This window comes from Salvelinus fontinalis, chromosome 6 (assembly GCF_029448725.1).
Source record: "Salvelinus fontinalis isolate EN_2023a chromosome 6, ASM2944872v1, whole genome shotgun sequence".
In the NCBI taxonomy this organism is placed as follows: Eukaryota; Metazoa; Chordata; class Actinopteri; order Salmoniformes; family Salmonidae; genus Salvelinus; species Salvelinus fontinalis.
The window spans coordinates 19,559,410-19,580,597 of NC_074670.1; the positions used below are offsets into that span (position 1 = coordinate 19,559,410).

The 21,188-nt window shown below is 45.5% G+C and overlaps 1 protein-coding gene across 1 annotated transcript in view; it reads left to right on the plus strand.

Annotated features, from left to right (window-relative positions):
- LOC129857294 (nephrin-like) overlaps positions 1–21,188 on the plus strand; it is a 65,821-nt gene that overhangs the window by 37,649 nt on the left and 6,984 nt on the right. Inside the window, exons 11-21 of the mRNA XM_055925393.1 lie at positions 4,754–4,895; positions 5,250–5,374; positions 5,509–5,677; positions 5,906–6,035; positions 7,174–7,346; positions 8,321–8,461; positions 15,963–16,103; positions 17,249–17,373; positions 19,645–19,807; positions 20,037–20,193; positions 20,411–20,562. Of these exons, the coding sequence (XP_055781368.1) occupies positions 4,754–4,895; positions 5,250–5,374; positions 5,509–5,677; positions 5,906–6,035; positions 7,174–7,346; positions 8,321–8,461; positions 15,963–16,103; positions 17,249–17,373; positions 19,645–19,807; positions 20,037–20,193; positions 20,411–20,562 (1,618 nt within the window). The remainder of the gene's footprint in view (positions 1–4,753; positions 4,896–5,249; positions 5,375–5,508; positions 5,678–5,905; positions 6,036–7,173; positions 7,347–8,320; positions 8,462–15,962; positions 16,104–17,248; positions 17,374–19,644; positions 19,808–20,036; positions 20,194–20,410; positions 20,563–21,188) is intronic.

Below are 21,188 nucleotides of genomic sequence, written 5' to 3' on the forward strand. Positions count from 1 at the left end.
CCCTACTGGAAGCCCGAGGTAGTGGGACCGGTGGAATCTATCAAATAGCGCACCTCTAACTTTGTACAGTACTAATGCAATTAGTAAAATCAGTTACACTACAAAATGCTACCAAATAAACCACAATTCATTCATAATACTGTGAATATATAGTTTCACAGACATATTGTTGCTTTTTTGGGGGGGTTTGTGCAAAATCGTTCAGAATAATATAAAACCAGTCTGCACACCACCAAGGTGGTTTGGTTTAGTCTTGACTCTTGGTTGACAGTGTTGGGGGATGGGTAATGTATGGATGCTCCAGTGCCAAATCAACACACATGGATAAGAAAAGGTCTAAGGCTCAGATGCCCAGTTTAGGAAAAAGAGGAAAGAAGAAGAGGAGAAACACACAAAAGATAAAGGTATGCAGCTATGTCCTCTCTTTATGAGTATACTATTATGCATGTCATGAAATAGGCTAGTGTTCTGTTTGTTAGCATACTGTATGTTGCTATGTTACTTGCTATGCTATTATACATAGGGGGACAATATTCCGTTTTCTGTCCAACTACCTTACATAATATTGGATATAATTTCACACAGTTTCATCATGATAATGTGTGTAGCCTGCAGCAAAACGATTAAAACCTAACTAGCACATTATTAATTTGGTTAACTTTCAGGTGACATCATAAAGGTTTTGTGTGATTGTATTGACTAGGTCCTGAGCTCAGTAAGGGGAATTTCCAATGCTGTAGGCTAAATTAAAAGAAGTCCATATTATGCTGATATTTTGGACTGCTGACTTCACACGACAGCAGTCCAGAACACCAAAACTGCATATTGAGTCTTTTGGGGTCTTATGCCTAGAATTAGCCAAGGAGGTTGTATGGTTCAATTGGTTCCTATTCTGAAAATTAATGACATAATGACATGTATATTTAATTGTGCAACAAATGTATTTAGGGTGTCAGACTCATATACTGTATTTCAATGCAAATTCAGGGGCCAGCACCCTCTGGCACTGGCCAGGATGAGGAGCCATCCACCTCCTCAGTCACACAGGTGTCAGAAATGTTGTCTGAGCCTGAGGATGAGGATGAAGACCCATTTGCTTCCACTTCTCCCCAGCAGGATTCTTCAAGTGTGTTTGTGCGCATAGGCATGTGTGTGTGGGTGTGTTTATGTGTTTATTTGTGCATGCCTGCTTAACCTGTCTAGGATGAGGGTGCCGCTAGCGGCACTCCCCCCCCACCCCCACTGAAAAGGCAGAGCCGCGAAATTCAAAAAAAATATTTTTTTAAAATATTTAACTTTCACACATTAAAGTCCAATACAGCTAATGAAAGACACAGATCTTGTGAATCCAGCCAACATGTCCGATTTTTAAAATGTTTTACAGGGAAGACACAATATGTAAAGATGTACATCTATTACCTAAAAACACATTAGCATAATCCACCATCTTTTATTTGTTCACCAACACCAGTAGCTATCACCAATTCGGCTAAACTAAGATATTTATAGCCCCTAACCAAGAAAAAAACTCATCAGATGACAGTCTGATAACATATTTATGGTATGGGATAGGTTTTGTTAGAACAATGTGCATATTTCAGGTAGATGGCATAGGTTACAATTGCACCCACCGTCACAAATGGACTAGAATAACTACATAGAGCAACGTGTTTACCTACTTACTAATCATCAAACATTTCGTAAAAATACACAGCATACACTAATCGAAAGACACAGATCCTGTGAATACAGACAATATTTCAGATTTTCTAAGTGTCTTACAGCGAAAACACAATAAATCGTTATATTAGCATAGCACATAGCACATAGCAGCCCAGCATTGATTCTAGCCAAAGTGAGCGATAACGTCAACATCGCCAAAATATATTATTTTTTTCACTAACCTTCTCAGAATTCTTCAGATGACACCCCTGTAACATCACATTACAACATGCATATACAGTTTGTTCGAAAAGGTGCATATTTAGCCACCAAAATCATGGTTAGACAATGTGAAATGTAGCCCAGCTGGTGAGAAAATGTCCGTGCGCCATATTAGACAGTGATCTACTCTTATACATAAATACTCATAAACGTGACTAAAAAATATAGGGTGGACAGGGATTGATAGACAATTTAATTCTTAATACAATCGCGGAATTACATTTTTTAAATTATCCTTACTTTTCAATACAGTTTGCGCCAAGCGAAGCTACGTCAAAAAACATGGCGTCCTAAGCCACTAACATTTTTCGACAGAAACACGATTTATCATAATAAATTGTTCCTACTTTGAGCTGTTCTTCCATCAGTATCTTGGGCAAAGGATCCTTTCTTGGGTCTAATCGTCTTTTGGTGGAAAGCTGTCCTCTTGCCATGTGGAAATGCCAACTGCGTTCGGGATGAACTGGAAGCGTGCCCAGCTATTCACAGCGTTTCAGAAATAAATGTCCCAAAATCGCACTAAACGGATATAAATTGCTATAAAACGCTTTAAATTAACTACCTTATGATGTTTTTAACTCCTATAACGAGTCTTAACATGACCGGAGAAAGATTACTCCCAACACTAATGCTTGGAACAGGTGCGGGTCGGTGTCCTCCACGCGCATGACGCACCAAGAAAAGACTTGCTAGCTACAGGGTTTTTTAATTTATAGTGCCTGTGAACGCGCAATCGACCCCATTCAAATCGTCATCACGTAAAGGCATCCAGGGGAAGACGTAAGCAGTGTCCGTATACTCATAGCAATAACAGTGCCCTTTTAACTGACTCCAGATCAGGGGCCAACATTTCTGAAATCTGACTCCATGTCAGGGAAATTGCTGTAGAATGGGAACTGTTCCACTTAGAGACAAAATTTCAACTCCTATAGAAACTATAGACTGTTTTCTATCCAATAATTATAATAATATGCATATTGTACGATCAAGAATTTTGTGGGAAGCCGTTTCAAAAATTACACGATTAGCATAAATAGTGACAACAGCGCCCCCAGCCTCAACAGGTTAACACCTGGTGGCGGCCCGTTAGGAAGTCCAGGATTCAGTTACAGAGGGAGGTGTTTAGTTCCAGGGTCCTAAGCTTAGTGATGGGCTTTGTGGGCACTATGGTGTTGAACGCTGAGCTGTAGTCAATGAACAGCATTCTCACATAGGTGTTCCTTTTGTCCAGGTGGGAAAGAGCAGTGTGGAATGTTATTAAGATTGCGTCATCTGTGGTTCTGTTGGGGCGGTATGCAAATTGGAGTGGGTTAAGGGTTTCCAGCATGTTGGTGTTGATGTGAGCCATGACCAGCCGTTCAAAGCACTTCATGGATACTGGCAGGTAATAATTTAGGTAGGTTACCTTCACTTTCTTGGGCACAGGGACTATGGTGGTCTTTTTGAAACATTTAGGTATTACATACTCGGTTAGGGAGATTGAGGTTGAAAATAAAACATTTTAGGTTGAAAATGTCAGTGAATACACTTGCCATTTTGTCTGCGCATGCTTTGAGTACAAGTCCTGGTAATCCGTCTAGCCCAGTGGCTTTGTGAATGTTGACCTGTTTAAAGGTCTTGCTCACATCAGCTACGGAGAGCGTGATCACACAGTTGTCCGGAACAGCTGGTGCGCTCATGCATGCTTCAGTGTTGCTTGCCTCGAAGCGAGCATAAAAGGCATTTAGCTCATCTGGTAGGCTCGCGTCCCTGGGCAGCTCGCGGCTGGGTCTCCCTTTGAAGTCCCTTTGCCTACCAATAGAGGACCACAGCAGAAACAAGTCTTTGACTTTTTGTGTATATAACCCTCTGTAATTTCGGTACATGTATTGGTTGCCTGCTGTGGCTTCTTTATGTATTGGTATTGTAAATTGAATTGAAAATGACCTATCAAACTACACCTCGGAAGTCATTACACACTTAAAATAATTAATTCAGACTTCAGGCAGTCTGATTTGCACATCTCGAGCGCCCAATGACAAGCATCTGTGTGAGAAGCCTTTGATTCTGAAAGATCTCATATTATTCTACCCCGTGTAGAGTTTCCACTTTAACCACGTTAAGTCTGTTCTTCATTCTCTCTCTGCTCTGAACAAAGAACTACTATTCAGTCTATACTACACAATGCTTTGCCAATGAGTGAAGCCTCAAAAAGTGTTCCAGTATTCTTCTCTCTCGGCTTTTGAGTATGTTAATGAGATAAAAGTGAATAAAAGCTGACATGGGAGTTGAGAGAACCATTATTTCGGCTCTTTGTTCATTTGGAGAAATAATTTTCATTTGATCTAGCATTTACAGCTGCATTCTATCCAGCTTTAATGTGCCTGAATACATCTGAGGGTTAATAAAGACTGACACCTCAGTGGTGGTTCTTTGTGAACGTGTTCTTTCTTGTGTCTGTTTCTCTCTGGAAAAGGCTTTTGCACTAATCATCTCAATGAAAGCCTTGATGAACCCGGCGTGCAAAGCAGACATGACTAGCATCATGCAGGAGCAAATGGGGGTTTGATTAAATTTATTACGGGTTTTGCGAGCAGGAAGAAGTATATGAATGTGATTTATTAGTTTGTTTATTATCAGGGACCAGGCACAAGGTAAGTAGAGCACCCGAGTTAGAGAGCCACAAAGCTAATTTCCATCATCAAAACAGTATTATTATTGTATTTCCTGTGAGCAGCTTACTGTGTATTTATCTCCAAGGAAAATGTTTAGGGACACTAGAACTTGCTGTCTCTTCCTGACGTTGTCATGTGTCCTTTCCTGTCTCCAGGGAGACCACGGGGGGAAGAAAACCATGTCTAACCTGACCCATATTGTCTCTCGGGAGGAGAACGGGCTGCCCCTCACCTGTGAGACCTTCAACAAGGGCACACGCTTCTCCAAGAGCCAGTCCAACAACCTCATTGTTTTCTGTGAGTCTCTGGATAGAACTATGACAACAACAACCCTACAAGCCTAATGGTTGTAGGGAATCTCTATTGAATGACTATGACAAGTACAACCATGAAAAAACCTTGCACAACCAGAACATAACTATGCATTGTACAGTAACAATTGCAACAATCTCAATATGTGCTTTCTGTAACTATACCAATAGACACAACCCCCTCTCTCTTTCCCGCCCTCCCCCTCCTCTCTCTCTCTCGCTCTCTCTCTCCCTCCCCCATCTCTCTCTCCCTTACACCCTCCCCTCTCTCTCTCCCCTTCCTCTCTGTACTCCCTCCCCTTCACCCCTATCTCTCTCTCCTCCCCCCCTCCCCTCTCAGACCCTCCTCAGAAGGTGTGGATAGAAGCCCCTCCCCCAGGGCTTCCTCTGAGATCAGGAACCATCATACGCCTCATCTGCTTCTCTATTGGGGGAAGTCCCAAAGGAACCCTCAACTGGTACAAGGTGTGTACATGTGTGTATTGTATGACAACATACATTTCGATTGGTTAAGTTGTCAAAAGTTGTAACAGTTATTAAGACTCTCTGTATGTACAGTACCATGTCCTCCATTCTCTACTCTCCTCTCCACACCGCAGGAGGGTAAGGCGTTATCAGACTACCCCAAACAAGTGCCCTCTGATAAAGGCGTGTCCAAAGAACTGGCCGTGCGCCTCCAGCCCAGTGACAACATGGCTACCTACCGCTGTAATGCCACCAATAAGGCCAAGATGGTCCTCAACGCCTCCGTCAAACTCATGGTCCAGTGTGAGTCTTAAAGACCTACAGACCAGGCTCTGGGCATGAATGGATTAATACTAGCCTTTATGGACCTGACTAATAGATGAGGAAAGCATTATCTATATTCAAGATGATAGGTAAATGAAAGATGATAGGTAGATTCAAGATATAGCTTCAAAGACACGGAATCAGCAGCCTCAGTATGTTGACAGTGGTGTCTTGTCCTCTCTCTTCTACTCCTACACCCTTCCCCAGTCCCTGCAGTGAGTGTGACAATCATAGCCAAGCAGAAGGAGCTGCGTCGGGGCCAAAACCTCAGTCTGGACTGTCTGTCTGGGAGCAGCAACCCCCAGGCCAACATCTCCTGGAGCCTGGGCCCAACCAGGTGAGGGGAGGGCAGGTTAAGCAGAGCCGTTCTGTGGGCCGTGGAGTCAATGGAGACCCTAGACTACAGTCTTGTGCAGGTCCATTTTTTGCAAACCGCACCTGCCACAATACCGCGGCTGCACCGTAACCCGCCAATCATGACAGAAAGCTGTCGCAACCCGGCCCGTAATTTGTACCTAAACCAGCCCGCAAACCGCCAGATCATATCAATTGATTTCCTTGTTATGACTAGTAATAGGCCTAGGGCATATAGGCCTATAGACAGTAGTAGCCTATCCCAATGCCATAGCCTATTCAAAGAATTACGTGATTGCGTGCAGCCATTTGAAAAGACAAAAGCAAGTTGTAGCTTACTAAAGCAAGCAATAGGCCTAACTGAATTTTGAAAAGCCTTGTTCTACCTGCTGGACGAGGGGTATGTTTTGGACTGCCCTCATCAACACAGACTTGCATGCTGAGTCAAAATCCATCCATGGGCTAACGTCAACGATTAGGCAACAATATCCTGTTCACATGATTGTAACTTCACTTGTGAACTGTTTTCCATGAGTTGGCTTTACACTTGCATTAATTGAGTTATCAAACGCTGCCATTACGTGTACAAGTTAGTTAGCTGGCTAGCCCAGGTAAGATCGGTGAGTAGTGAGTGAAAGTCACATGAGGGGAAGAGCAAGAAGTGGGAAAGCAGGAGAGGATAATGCGTTTTACAAGATAGTAAATAGATAGAGGGCTAATCTTTATATCTGTGTCATTATAGCATCTGTGACAGCATGGGCACCGCCACCGAGGCTACAAACGATAGGAATCCCCACCCAGTTGAATACTTTGACTACTTTAAAATGGAGCAAGCATGGTGGAAGCCCTCATTGACGAAAACCCATGATAAAACGGCCATTTGACCTCTATCATTCTCTGATGTTTTCCTCAGCACCACTGTGAGCATTCTGTGGAAGCAGCCTGTCTTAGTTCCGCTCTGATGGCACGCACACACTACAGAATAAATTATTCAACTGTCAGAGCGCAGAAAAAATGTGAAGTTGTTATTTTTTTAATTAAAACAGCAACCCTGCCACGGATTTATTGATTGTTCAAAATAGACCCGCCAAATGTTCTCCTCTCATCTCTCCCTCTCCCAGGCTGAAAGGGGTGGATCAGGCTCCTAGGAACACAACGTTTGGGGGTGTATCAGTATGCAGTACTCTGTCCCTCCCCCTGTCCTCCCAGCACCATGGCCAGAGGATCACCTGTCAGGCCTACAGCTCTCTGCTGTCTGAGGGAGTCAACACCTTCTACAAGCTCAACGTCCTCTGTGAGTGGTGAAGAGTGTGGGTGGGGGGGTGGGTGGCTGGGTGGGGGGGTGGGTGGCTGGGTGGGTGGGTGGTTGGGTGGGTGGGTGGGTTGTATACATGTGTCTATTTCTCTCTGTGTGTTATACAGAGCTTTTGAATACTTTATTTGTTTTATTGTGAATATTTTATTTGTTTCACTGTGAATGCTTAATTTGTTTCACTGGGGATCCAAATAAAGTATTGAAAATGTGTGCACAGTTATGAGTAGGAGAGAAAGAAAGTGTGTGCTGGTGTGTGTGAGGCTTGAAGCCTGATGGTAATGTGACACGATAGTGTGCATGGAAGGCAGTTTTGTTTATGTGTGTTTGTGTTGTTCTCTGTGTGTGTGTGTGTGTGTGTGTGTGTGTGTGTGTGTGTGTGTGTGTGTGTGTGTGTGTGTGTGTGTGTGTGTGTGTGTGTGTGTGTGTGTGTGTGTGTGTGTGTGTGTGTGTGTGTGTGTGTGTGTGTGTGTTACTGTATTCCTTTGTTGTGACTGTGGGTTAGTCAGGCTCTATGGCAGTGTTGTTCTAATTGTGTGTGTGCTTTGCAGCACAGCCATGTTATTCTTTGATGCTGTTTCACAGGCTGTAGCCAGCCAGCTCTTCAAAGCCTGCTGCTCCTTGCGAGCATGAAGGAATGTCACTGTGCGTTTGTGTGCAGCTGCTGTTGGACAACACTACTGTCACTCGCTGTTTTTATGCCTGTCCCTCTCCCTTCCTCCCTCCCGAACCTCCCTCCCGCCCTCAGTCTCTACCTACCTCTCTCTCTCCCTCCCTCTCACCCTGGCCTCCTGTGTGAATTCAGTATTTTTGTGATATTGGTGGACGCCGCTTCTCTACAGGTTTTTCTTTCATTTGCACTGCTGTCGCCTTTCATGGCTGACATGGTTTCTTTGTGTCTGGGTTTGTATGTTTTTCTCCCTTTGTGTGTGTGTGTGTGTGTGTGTGTGTGTCAGATCCCCCAGAGTTCAGCCCTGACCATCCCCGGAAGATACAGGTAGTGGAGGATGAGACAGCCATCCTTCCCTTGCTTGTCTCGGCTAATCCAGATGACGTCTCCTGCACTTGGCTCTACCGCAAGGAGGAGCTGCACAAAGGTGATCCACCCTGCTCTCGTCCTTTCTCTCTGTGGTATCTCTACATAGCCAGCCAACTCTCTACAGCTGAGCCAGCAACTGTGCTTGTATCAGCCGCCATTCAGGCTCTAAATAAAACATGGCAGGTCGGGCAGCAATGTGAACCTGCCTGATGTGATTCTCGTTCAAATCAAATCAAATTGTATTTTATTTGTCACATGCTTTGTAAACAACAGTGAAATGCTTACTTCCTTACGGCCCTTCTCAACAATGAAGAGATAAAAAAGAAATAATAGAAAAGTAAAACACAATAATAAAAGTAATAATAAATACACAATGAGTAACGATAACTTGTCTATATACTGTACACATGGTACCAATACCGAGTTAATGTGCAGGGGTACGAGGTAGATATGTACATAGAACAAGGAATAAAGTGACATATAATAAACAGTAGCAGTAGCATATTTAAAGTTAGTGCCAAAAGGGTCAACGCAGATAGTCCGGGTAGCTATTTGGTAAACTATTTAACTAATTATTTAGCAGTCTTGTGGCTTGTTCAGGGTCCTGTTGGTTCAAAACTTGGTGCATCAGTACCACTTGCCGTACGGTAGCAGAGAGAACAGTCTATGACTAGGGTGGCTGGAGTCTTTGACAATTTTTAGGGCCTTCCTCTGACACCGCCTAGTACAGAGGTCCTAGATGGCAGGGAGCATTATCCTCTATATTGCCTTGCGGTCGGATGCCAAGCAGTTGCTATTCCAATCGGTGATGCAGCCAGGAACCATGTCAAATCTTTTCAGCCTCCTGAGGGGGAAGAGATGTTGTCGTGCCCTCTTCATGACTGTGTTGGTGTGTGTGGACCATGATAGATCCTTAGTGACGTGTACACCAACGAACTTGAAGCTCTCAACCAACTACAGCCCCACTACAACCCCGTCAATGTGAATGGGGGCGTGCTCGGACTCCGTTTTTTGTAGTCCACGATCAGCTCCTTTGTCTTGTTGACGTTAAGGAAAAGGTTGTTGTTCTTGCAATCTCTGACTTCCTCCCCTATAAGTTGTCGTTGTCGGTCGTCAGCAAACATAATTATGGTGTTGGAGTCATGCGTGGTCACGTAGTCGTGGGTGAACTGGGAGTACAGGAGGGGACTAAGCATGCACCCCTGAGGGGCCCAGTGTTGAGTGTCAGCATGGCAGATGTGTTATTGCCTACCTTCCTGACCTTGGGTGGCCTGTCAAGAAGTCCAGGATCCAGTTGCAGATGGAGACGTTCAGTTCGAGGGTCTTAGCTTATTGATGAGCTTTGAGGGCACTATGGTGTTGAACGCTGAGCTGTAGTCAATAAATAGCATTCTCACATTGTTGTTCCTTTTGTCCAGGTAGGAAAGGGCAGTGTGGAATGCAATAGAGATGTCATCATCTGTGGATCTGTTGGAGAGGTATGCAAGTTGGAGTGGGTCTAGTGTTTCTGGGATAATGGTGTAAATGTGAGCCATGACCAGCCTTTCAAAGCACTTCATGGCTACAGATGTGAGTGCTACGGGTCGGTAGTCATTTAGGCAGGATACCATAGTGTTCTTGGGCACAGGCACTATGGTGGTCTGCTTAAAACATGTTGGTATTACAGACTTGGACATGGAGAGGTTGAAAATATCAGTGAAGCGCATGCTCGCAGTACACGTCCTGGTAATCCGTCTGGCCCTGCGGTCTTGTGAATGTTGATCTGTTTAAAGGTCTTACTCACATCGGCTGCGGAGATCGTGATCAAATAGTCTTCTGGAATAGCTGGTGCTCTCATGCATGTTTCAGTGTTATTTCCCCCGAAGCATAGGAGAAGTTTAGCTCGTCTGGTAGGCTCGTGTCACTGGCCAACTCTCGGCTGTGCTTCCCTTTGTAGTCTGTAATTCCCTGTCATCGGACCACAGCCACCACACTCCTGTCCCTAACCTCCCGCCTCAACCTCCACCACCGCATCCACCTCCCGGAGGGGTTACTCAGCCATTAACCTGTCTAGGATCAGCGTGGCGCTAGCGGCACACCCCCCCCCCCCCCCCCACTGAAAAACCAGTGCCGCGAAATTCAAAAAAAATATTTTTTTTAAATATTTAACTTTCACACATTAAAGTCCAATACAGCTAATGAAAGACACAGATCTTGTGAATCCAGTCAACATGTCCGATTTTTAAAATGTTTTACAGGGAAGACACAATATGTAAAGATGTACATCTATTACCTAAAAAGACATTAGCATAATCCACCATCTTTTATTTGTCCACCAACACCAGTAGCCATCACCAATTCGGCTAAACTAAGATATTTATAGCCCCTAACCAACAAAAAAACTCATCAGATGACAGTCTGATAACATATTTATGGTATGGGATAGGTTTTGTTAGAAAAAAGTGCATATTTCAGGTAGATGGCATAGGTTACAATTGCACCCACCGTCACAAATGGAATAGAAAAACTACTTAGAGCAACGTGTTTACCTACTTACTAATCATCAAACATTTCGTAAAAATACACAGCATACACGAACCGAAAGACACAGATCCTGTGAATACAGACAATATTTCAGATTTTCTAAGTGTCTTACAGCGAAAACACAATAAATCGTTATATTAGCATAGCACATAGCACATAGCAGCCCAGCATTGATTCTAGCCAAAGTGAGCGATAACGTCAACATCGCCAAAAATATATTAATTTTTTCACTAACCTTCTCAGAATTCTTCAGATGACACTCCTGTAACATCATATTACACATTCCATATAGAGTTTGATCGAAAACGTTTATATTTAGCCACCAAAATCATGGTTAGACAATGTGAAATGTAACTCAGCTGGTCAGAAAATGTCCTTGCGCCACTTAGACAGTGATCTACTCTTATACATAAATACTCATAAACGTGACTAAAAAATATAGGGTGGACAGGGATTGATAGACAATTTAATTCTTAATACAATCGCGGAATTACATTTTTTAATTTATCCTTACTTTTCAATACAGTTTGCGCCAAGCGAAGCTACGTCAAAAAACATGGCGTCCTAAGCCACTAAAATGTTTCGACAGAAACACGATTTATCATAATAAAAATGTCCTACTTTGAGCTGTTCTTCCATCAGTATCTTGGGCAAAGGATCCTTTCTTGGGAGTAATCGTCTTTTGGTGGAAAGCTGTCCTCTTGCCATGTGGAAATGCCAACTGCGTTCGGGATGAACTGAAAAGCGTGCCCAGCTATTCACATCGTTTCAAAAATAAATGTCCCAAAATCGCACTAAACGGATATAAATTGCTATATGTCACGCCCTGGCCTTATTATTCTTTGTTTTCTTTATTATTTTAGTTAGGTCAGGGTGTGACATGGGGAATGTTTATGTTTTGTTGGTTTTGGGTGTTTATTTGGTAAAGGGGTTATGGGGTGTAGTATATGGTTTTGTGTTGAGTGTAGATGTCTAGCGTTGTCTATGTTGGTTAGTTATCTAGGAGAGTCTATGGTTACCTGAATGAGTTCCCAATTAGAGACAGCTGATTTCGGTTGTCTCTGATTGGGAGCCTTATTTAGGGTAGCCATAGGCTCTCATTGGTTGTGGGTAATTGTCTATGTAGAACGTTTGTAGCCTGTATGTATGTGCACAACGTTTGTAGCTTCACGGTTGTTTTGTTCGTTTTGTTAAAGTGTTTCGTGTTTATTTTTGTCATCTTTTAAAATAAAAGAAGATGGCTTATTTTCCAACTGCTGCGTTTTGGTCCGTCAATTCCCCACACGATCGTGACAGAATTACCCACCATAGGACCAAGCGGCATGACCAGCGGCAACAGGAGCAATACAAGGATTTATGGACATGGGAGGAAATTTTAGACCGGGAGGTACCAGGAGAATATAACCGCCCCAAAGCTGAGCTGGAGGCAGCGAAAGCAGAGAGGCGGCGATATGAGGAGCTAGCTCGGAGGCAGGAAAAGGAACCTACAAAGGATCTGGGTTACACTACATGGGAGGAGATCGACAGGTGGGCGATCAACCCAGGGAGAGTGCCGGAGCCCGCCTGGGATTCTCTGGCGCAGTGCGAGGAGGGATACCGGCGAATGGAGGCAGCACGACGAAGCGGTAGGAAGCCTGTGGGAAAACCCAAAAAATTTCTTTGGGGGGGGCTTAAAGGGAGAGTGGCGAAGTCAGGTAGGAAACCTGCGCCTACTCCCTGTAATTACCGTGGAGAGCGAGAGTACGGGCAGACACCGTGTTACGCAGTAGAGCGCACGGTGTCTCCTGTACGTGTGCATAGCCCGGTGCGGGTTATTCCACCTCCCCACACTGGCAGGGCTAGATTGAGTATTGAGCCGGATGTCATGAAGCCGGCCCTACATATCTGGCCACCAGTGCGTCTCCTCGGGCCGGTTTACATGGCACCAGCCTTACGCATGGTGTCCCCGGTTCGCCTACATAGCCCGGTGCGGGTTATTCCACCTCCCCGCACTGGTCGGGCAACGGGGAGCATTCAACCAGGTAAGGTTGGTCAGGCTCAATGCTCAAGGGAGCCAATACGCCTGCACGGTCCGGTATTTCCGGCGCCACCTTCCCGCCCCAGTTCAGTGCCACCAGTGCCTACACCACGTAACAGGCTTCCAGTGTGTCTCCAGAGCCCTGTTCCTCCTCCACGCACTCGTCCTATGGTGCGTGTCTCCAGCCCGGTATCACCAATTCCGGCACCACGCACTAAGCCTTTTGTGCGTCTCCAGAGTCCTGTGCATCCTGTTGCTGCTCCCCGCATTAGCCCTGAGATGCGTGTCCCCAGTCCGGTACCACCAGTTCCGGCCCCACGCACTAGGCCTAATGTGCGTCCCCAGGGTCCAGTATGCCCTGTTCCTGCTCCCCGCACTAGCCCTGAGATGCGTGTCCCCAGCCCGGTGCCACCAGTCCCGGCACCACGCACCAGGCCTACAGTGCGCCTCAGCCGGCAGGAGTCTGCCGTCTGCACAGCAATGACTGAACTGCCCGTCTGCCAAGCGCCATCTGAGCCATCCGTCTCCCCAGCGCCATCTGAGCCATCCGTCTGCAATGAGCCTGCAAAGCCGCCCGTCTGCCATGAGCCTGCAAAGCCGCCCGTCTGCCATGAGCCCACTGAGCCGTCCGCCAGACAGGAGCCGCTAGAGCCGCCAGCCAGACAGGAGCCGCTAGAGCCGTCCGTCAGACAGGATCTGCCAGAGCCGCCAACCAGACAGGATCTGCCAGAGCCGCCAACCAGACAGGATCTGCCAGAGCCGCCAACCAGACAGGAGCAGCCAGATCAGTCAGCCAGCCATGAGCAGCCAGATCCGTCAGCCAGCCATGAGCAGCCAGATCCGTCAGCCAGCCATGAGCAGCCAGATCCGTCAGCTAGCCATGAGCAGCCAGATCCGTCAGCTAGCCATGAGCAGCCAGATCCGTCAGCTAGTCATGAGCAGCCAGATCCGTCAGCTAGCCATGAGCAGCCAGATCCGTCAGCTAGCCATGAGCAGCCAGATCCGTCAGCTAGCCATGAGCAGCCAGATCCGTCAGCCAGCCATGAGCAGCCAGATCCGTCAGCTAGCCATGAGCAGCCAGATCCGTCAGCTAGCCATGAGCAGCCAGATCCGTCAGCCAGCCATGAGCAGCCAGATCCGTCAGCCAGCCATGAGCAGCCAGATCCGTCAGCCAGCCATGAGCAGCCAGATCAGTTAGCCAGCCATGAGCAGCCAGATCCGTTAGCCAGCCATGAGCAGCCAGATCTGTCAGCCAGCCATGGGCCGTCCCTCAGTCCGGAGCTGCAGTCCCTCAGTCCGGAGCTGCAGTCCCTCAGTCCGGAGCTGCAGTCCCTCAGTCCGGAGCTGCCCCTTACCCTGGAGCTGCCCCTTACCCTGGTGCTGCCCCTTACCCTGGTACTGCCCCTTATCCTGGTACTGCCCCTGACCCTGGTACTGCCACTTACCCTGGTACTGGTCCTTAGTCCGGAGCTGTCCCTTAGTCCGGAACTCCCCCTTAATGCAATGGGGTTAATGTGGAGGGGGGTCGTTTGGAGGAAGCCTAGGAGGTGGTTAGGTACTGTGGTGACGTGGGGAATACGACCAGAGCCGGAGCCGCCACCGTGGAGGGGAGCCCACCCAGACCCTCCCCTAGACTGTGTATGGTGCGCCCGGAGTTCGCGCCTCAAGGGGGGGGTTATGTCACGCCCTGGCCTTATTATTCTTTGTTTTCTTTATTATTTTAGTTAGGTCAGGGTGTGACATGGGGAATGTTTATGTTTTGTTGGTTTTGGGTGTTTATTTGGTAAAGGGGTTATGGGGTGTAGTATATGGTTTTGTGTTGAGTGTAGATGTCTAGCGTTGTCTATGTTGGTTAGTTATCTAGGAGAGTCTATGGTTACCTGAATGAGTTCCCAATTAGAGACAGCTGATTTCGGTTGTCTCTGATTGGGAGCCTTATTTAGGGTAGCCATAGGCTCTCATTGGTTGTGGGTAATTGTCTATGTAGAACGTTTGTAGCCTGTATGTATGTGCACAACGTTTGTAGCTTCACGGTCGTTTTGTTGTTTTGTTCGTTTTGTTAAAGTGTTTCGTGTTTATTTTTGTCATCTTTTAAAATAAAAGAAGATGGCTTATTTTCCAACTGCTGCGTTTTGGTCCGTCAATTCCCCACACGATCGTGACACTATAAAACGCTTTAAATTAACTACCTTATGATGTTTTTAACTCCTATAACGAGTGAAAAGATGACCGGAGAAATATAACAGGCTAAACTAACTGCTTGGAACAGGAGCGGTCGGTGTCCTCCACGCGCGTTACGCACCAAGAAAAGACTTGCTAGCTACAGGGTTTTTTCATTTGTAGGGCCTGTGAACGCGCAATCGACCCCATTGGAATCGTCATCACGTAAAGGCATCCAGGGGAAGACGTAAGAATTGTCCGTATAGTCATAGCAATATCAGTGCCCTTTTAACTGACTTCAGAACAGTGGCCAACATTTCTGAAATCTGACTCCATGTCAGGGAAATTGCTGTAGAATGGGCTCTGTTCCACTTAGAGACAAAATTTTAACTCCTATAGAAACTATAGACTGTTTTCTATCCAATAATAATAATAATATGCATATTGTACGATCAAGGATTTTGTGGGAAGCCGTTTCAAAAATTACCCAATTAGCATAAATAGTCTCAACAGCGCCCCCATCCCCAACAGGTTAAAGGAGGGGTGCTGTGGTACAGTGGTGGTCTGACAGATGGGCTGTTGTTTCTGTGGGAATTTTGTCAGGCCAATCAATAATATAGCATTAGATGTCACTTATAAGCCATGAGTGGCTTAGGGACATGTGGTTTATGCATTTATAATGAATATTTTTGTGTGGCTGTGGATGGCTGTGTGTGTGTGTGTGTGTGTGTGCGTGTGCGTGTGTGTGTGTGTGTGCGTGTGCGTGTGCGTGTGCGCGTGTGTGTGTGCGTGTGTGTGTGTGTGTGTGTGTGTGTGTGTGTGTGTGTGTGTGTGTGTGTGTGTGTGTGTTTATGAACAGAAATGGATCCTCGGTACCACTTTACTGAGAGCACAGCATTTGAGATCTGGAATGTGACAAGGAGAGACACCGGGGTCTACACCGTGAACTGTACCAACGAGGTGGGGTCTGACAATACCACCATCACTCTGGACGTACAGTGTAAGTCTCACTGGCGTTGAATCTGCTCTGTCTACTCACTTCAACACCATGTTAGAACACTGAACTCAAGTCTAGGCATTAGTTCAGGGATTGAACACAAGTCTTCAGGACTCAGGACAGGCAAGGTTTCTCAGTCCTCATGTGAGTGTGGTTCATCAGGCCACCTACATTACATGCTAGTGTTGTATACCCAAAAACACCAATTCTATCACAACCTTGAACCAACCGACCGACACATCCCCATCCCACTGCCCCCACTCTTAATGATGTAACAATCGCACTGTTCTGAATGTAGGTCTGAATGTTCCAGTAAAACCTACAGTGCAGAACAAGCCTAATGGACAGACAGCACAGCGCTGTCCTGATCCGATGGATCCTGACAGTTGGAGGTTTCCATAATGTATAGAGGATTGTAATAGCTTTAATGGGTGGCGCTGTAGCCCACTTGTTGTTCCTGGTTAAAATGAATGTGGTGTGTGAGAAGGCCGTAAGTGTCTCTGGTGGTTCCATCAGTGTGCTGTGTGTATGAACACAGACAGGGGCGTTGGGGCACTAATGCCACTACTGTTATAAGTAGATGGTACCCACAGGAAGAGAGGAGCACACAGCCAGGCGGGAAGGGATTACACTGCAGTATGTTGGTGGAGTCATAGTGCTGCCGTATCCAGGACAGAGTGACTGACTGAAGGAGGAATGGAAGGAGGGAAAGTGGGCCATGATGACTGCACTCTGCCTGCCTCTTTCTCGCTCAAAGTTAAAGTGGAGGACAGGCGGCATGCAATGGGGAACCTCCAGGGTGACATGGCCCAATTTAGGGACATTGAATTGGGCAGGGGTGTCTGACAGTAGGGGGTTGGGGCAGTTCTAAAATATACTGGGGTTAAATTGATTGGCAAACATTTAATGTAAAGTGGTCACTTAGAGAAAGGTCATGTATATGTATAGGGTGTCTGTAGGATCAGTGATGCATAGAATAGAATAGAATGGAATAGAATTGAATGGAATATAATACAATAGAATGAATAGAATTACAGAGAGTTGGAAGTTGGTGGGTGGTGAGTGACTGATTGTTCCCTAAGTTCTAAAGTAGAATTTTACTTTCCTACTGTTTCTCTCATCCTACTTTCTTATTGCCTACTCCCCAGATGCCCCTAGTGTGAAGATGGAGAAGGACCCAGTGTATGTGGACGTGGGGGAGATAGCAGACCTGTTTTGTGTAGCAGATGCCAACCCCATCATCAACTCGGACATGTTCTCCTGGAAATGGCTGGTGAGAACCCTGATATCCCCATCTCATCTCACCTCTCCTTTATTCTCATTTGATTTCCCTTTATCTGGCCTCCTTTCTTTTATTTCACCATTTCTTACCGTTTATCACTCCCCCTCTTTTTACTTCTTATGGCTGCAAGCCCGAAGCCGGGCACAATATGACAACAGCCACTTCAAATGCAGGGCGCGAAATTCAAAATATATTTTTTTGAAATATTTAACTTTCACACATTAACAAGTCCAATACAGCAAATGAAAGGTACACATCTTGTGAATCCAGCCAACATGTCCGATTTATTAAATGTTTTACAGCGAAAACAGCACGTATATTTATGTTAGCTCACCACCAAATACAAAAAAGCACTAACATTTTTCACAGCACAGGTAGCATGCACAAAGCCAACCTAACTAACCAAGAACCAACCAAACTAACCAACAAACAACTTCATCAGATGACAGTCTTATAACATGTTATTCATTAAATCTATGTTTTGTTCGAAAAATGTGCATATTTCAGGTATAAATCATAGTTTACATTGCAGCTACAATCAGAAATTGCACCGAAAGCAGCCAGAATAATTACAGACACCAACGTCAAATACCTAAATACTCATCATAAAACATTTCTGAAAAATACATAGTGTATAGCAAATGAAAGACAAGCATCTTGTGAATCCAGCCAATATTTCCGATTTCTTAAGTGTTTTACAGCGAAAACACAATATAGCGTTATATTAGCTTACCACAATAGCCAGAAACACAAGCCATTCCCCAGCAACAAAAGTTAGCGATCTTAACAAACCAGCAAAAGATATATAATTTTTGACTAACCTTGATAAGCTTCATCAGATGACAGTCCTATAACATCAGGTTATACATACACTTATGTTTTGTTCGAAAATGTGCACATTTAGAGCTGAAATCAGTGGTTATACATTGTGCTAACGTAGCATATTTTTCCCACAACGTCATGATATTTTTCTGACACTTTTTCTGACACACATATTCTGACCAAATAACTATTCATAAACATAACTAAAAAATACATGTTGTATAGGAAATGATAGATACACTAGTTCTTAATGCAATCGCCGTGTTAGAATCCTAAAAATAACTTCATTACGATATGCAGTTTACGTTATGGCGAGAGCGTGCCCAAAACCTGGCCGCAAACTACTAGTTCACATGTACGACAGATATATGAAATAACATCATAAAATGGGTCCTACTTTTGCTGATCTTCCATCAGAATGTTATACAAGGGGTCCTTTGTCCAGAACAATCGTTGTTTGGTTTAAGAACGGCCTTTTTCCCTCTCAATTTAGCAAGCACACTTGCCAAGTGGCGCGAATCTCTCCATCGTCAACAAACTCAGAGAACGGAACACGGCAAAACTCCCGAAAAAATTTCAATAATCTGATTAAACTATATTGAAAAAACATACTTTACGATGATATTGTCACATGTATCAAATAAAATCAAAGCCGGAGATATTAGTCGTCCATAACGACAGCTTATCAGAAGGCAAATCCAGGTCCCTTCACGCGCTCTCCAGAAAACAGGAAACTGGTGACACGTCATACAAAGAGCATTTATTCGAGCCCAGATCAAGTTACACACTCCATTTCTTCTCTCACTGCCTGTCGACATCTAGTGGAAGATGTATGAAGTGCATCTAAACTAATAAATATCAAGGACTTTAATAGGCAGGCCCTAGAACAGTGCATCGATTTCAGGTTTTCCACTTCCTGTCAGGAAGTTTGCTGCAAAATGAGTTCTGTTTTACTCACAGATATAATTCAAACGGTTTTAGAAACTAGAGAGTGTTTTCTATCCAATAGTAATAATAATATGCATATTGTACGAGCAAGAATTGAGTACGAGGCCATTTGAAATGGGCACCTTTTATCCGGCTACTCAATACTGCCCCTGCAGCCCAAACAGGTTAAATGCAGAGACGTGCCATATTTCAGCGGCTCTAACTATCCTTCCGCCCCACCTCTCCCGGCTCCACACTTGGCCCAAATCCAGAAAAATTGCTTTCATTACTGCGCGGCAACTAAAGGGCACATTCATCAACGTACGCTCTCTATCCTGTATCTACTGCTCTCTTTTTCTCTCTCTTTTACTCTTTTTCTCTCTCTCTTTCTCTTTCTCCGCTCCCACTGGAGTACCTGCACTGATCTTGCACAGGAGGGGGTGGGGGTGTACGAAGATGTGCATGCTGTCCTCCTGTCTTCCTCTCGTTTACCCCTCTCTCTGTCTTCCTCAGGGCGAGGGGGAGATGGAGGAGATGGGGGAGCAGAGCCAGGATGAGGCCACTGGGCAGCTGACCATCCAAGGGGCGACTCGGGCCCACGCCGGACGCTACCAGTGCACTGCCGACAACAACATAGAGCCCCCTGCCAGCGTGGCAGTCCAGCTGGTGGTGCGCTGTGAGTCTAAAGAGCTCTACCAAGATCTATCAATCATGTAGTGTGAATTCATCATGGGTGCAATGGAGTGGAAAAGTGTTGTGGGTGTCTTTGTTTGTGTGGCACCATTCATCATGTCTATGCATATCTGTATTCATTTGCATGTATTCCATGTTTCTGTCTATCCATTTCTGTTTGTACATGTACAATGTGAACATCTCTGGCTGTATGTTTGTCCTTTCCTGTGTAGTTAAGCCAGAGCTCCAGAAGGGGGCTCAGTGGAATAAGGTGGCAAGCAGAGGGGATGGCACCAGAACAGCTGAGGTGGTGTGCCAGGGAGAGGGCATCCCGCGGCTCCACTTCTCCTGGGCTAAAAATGGCGTGCCCATAGACTTCATACACCCCAGGTGAGAGCACATCCCATCCCTCACTCTCCATCTGGTTCTCACCTTCTCCCCGTTCCACACACACACACACACACACACACACACGCTCACGTACTCACGTGTTGTGTGTTGTGTGTTGTGTGTTGTGTGTGTGTGTGTGTGTGTGTGTGTGTGTGTGTGTGTGTGTGTGTGTGTGTGTGTGTGTGTGTGTGTGTGTGTGTGTGTGTGTGTTCTGCAGGTACCAGGAGAAGACAGTTAGGGAGGGCTCATTACACACCAGCACGGTAACCGTGGTGAACGTGAGTGCAGCGCTGGACTACGCAGTATTCACCTGCACTGCTCGCAACACTCTGGGAGAAGACACACTCAACATCCAACTGCTCAGCACCAGTATGTGTGTGTGTGTGTGTGTGTAAATGTGTGTGTGTGTGAATGGGTAAAAGGTCAGAGGTTAGGTCAGACATCAGGGCCCAGGGATGTTGCTATGATGTAAAACACGTACTTTACAGCCAACTGCTAGAGTCCCATTGGTCCTAATTTAGCTACATCCTCTCATATAATAGTGTTTGTGCGTTTGTGTATGTGCTGCCTTGTCCACAATTTTATTAGTGTGGGAGGACCCTCCAGCTTATAGAGAAAATGTTCTGTCTCTCTCGACGGTAGGAAGAGCAAGTCCTCAGTGTCAGACACCCTTTAGCTATGTCATTTCTATGGAGTATCTCTCCTTTATCCCCTGCCTATAGCTCTAATTCCCCGCTCTGTCAGATAGGCTGAGTCGCCCTCTGGCTCACTAGCAAGTGTATTCCTACGCCGGCGATGTCAACACGGCCCCTGCTCCCAGCGAGCCCCCCAGCCTCCATTGGACACATTTAATGTTTAAAAGCGTGAAATACAATTCAATATTCACTGCTGTTTTTTTCTCTCCCTCTGTGTTTTACTGCCTTGAATATTCATAATTAATCTGACGCAGCGATAATAAATGTTATATGCTTCCTTATCATCAGAAGGCCGGGAAC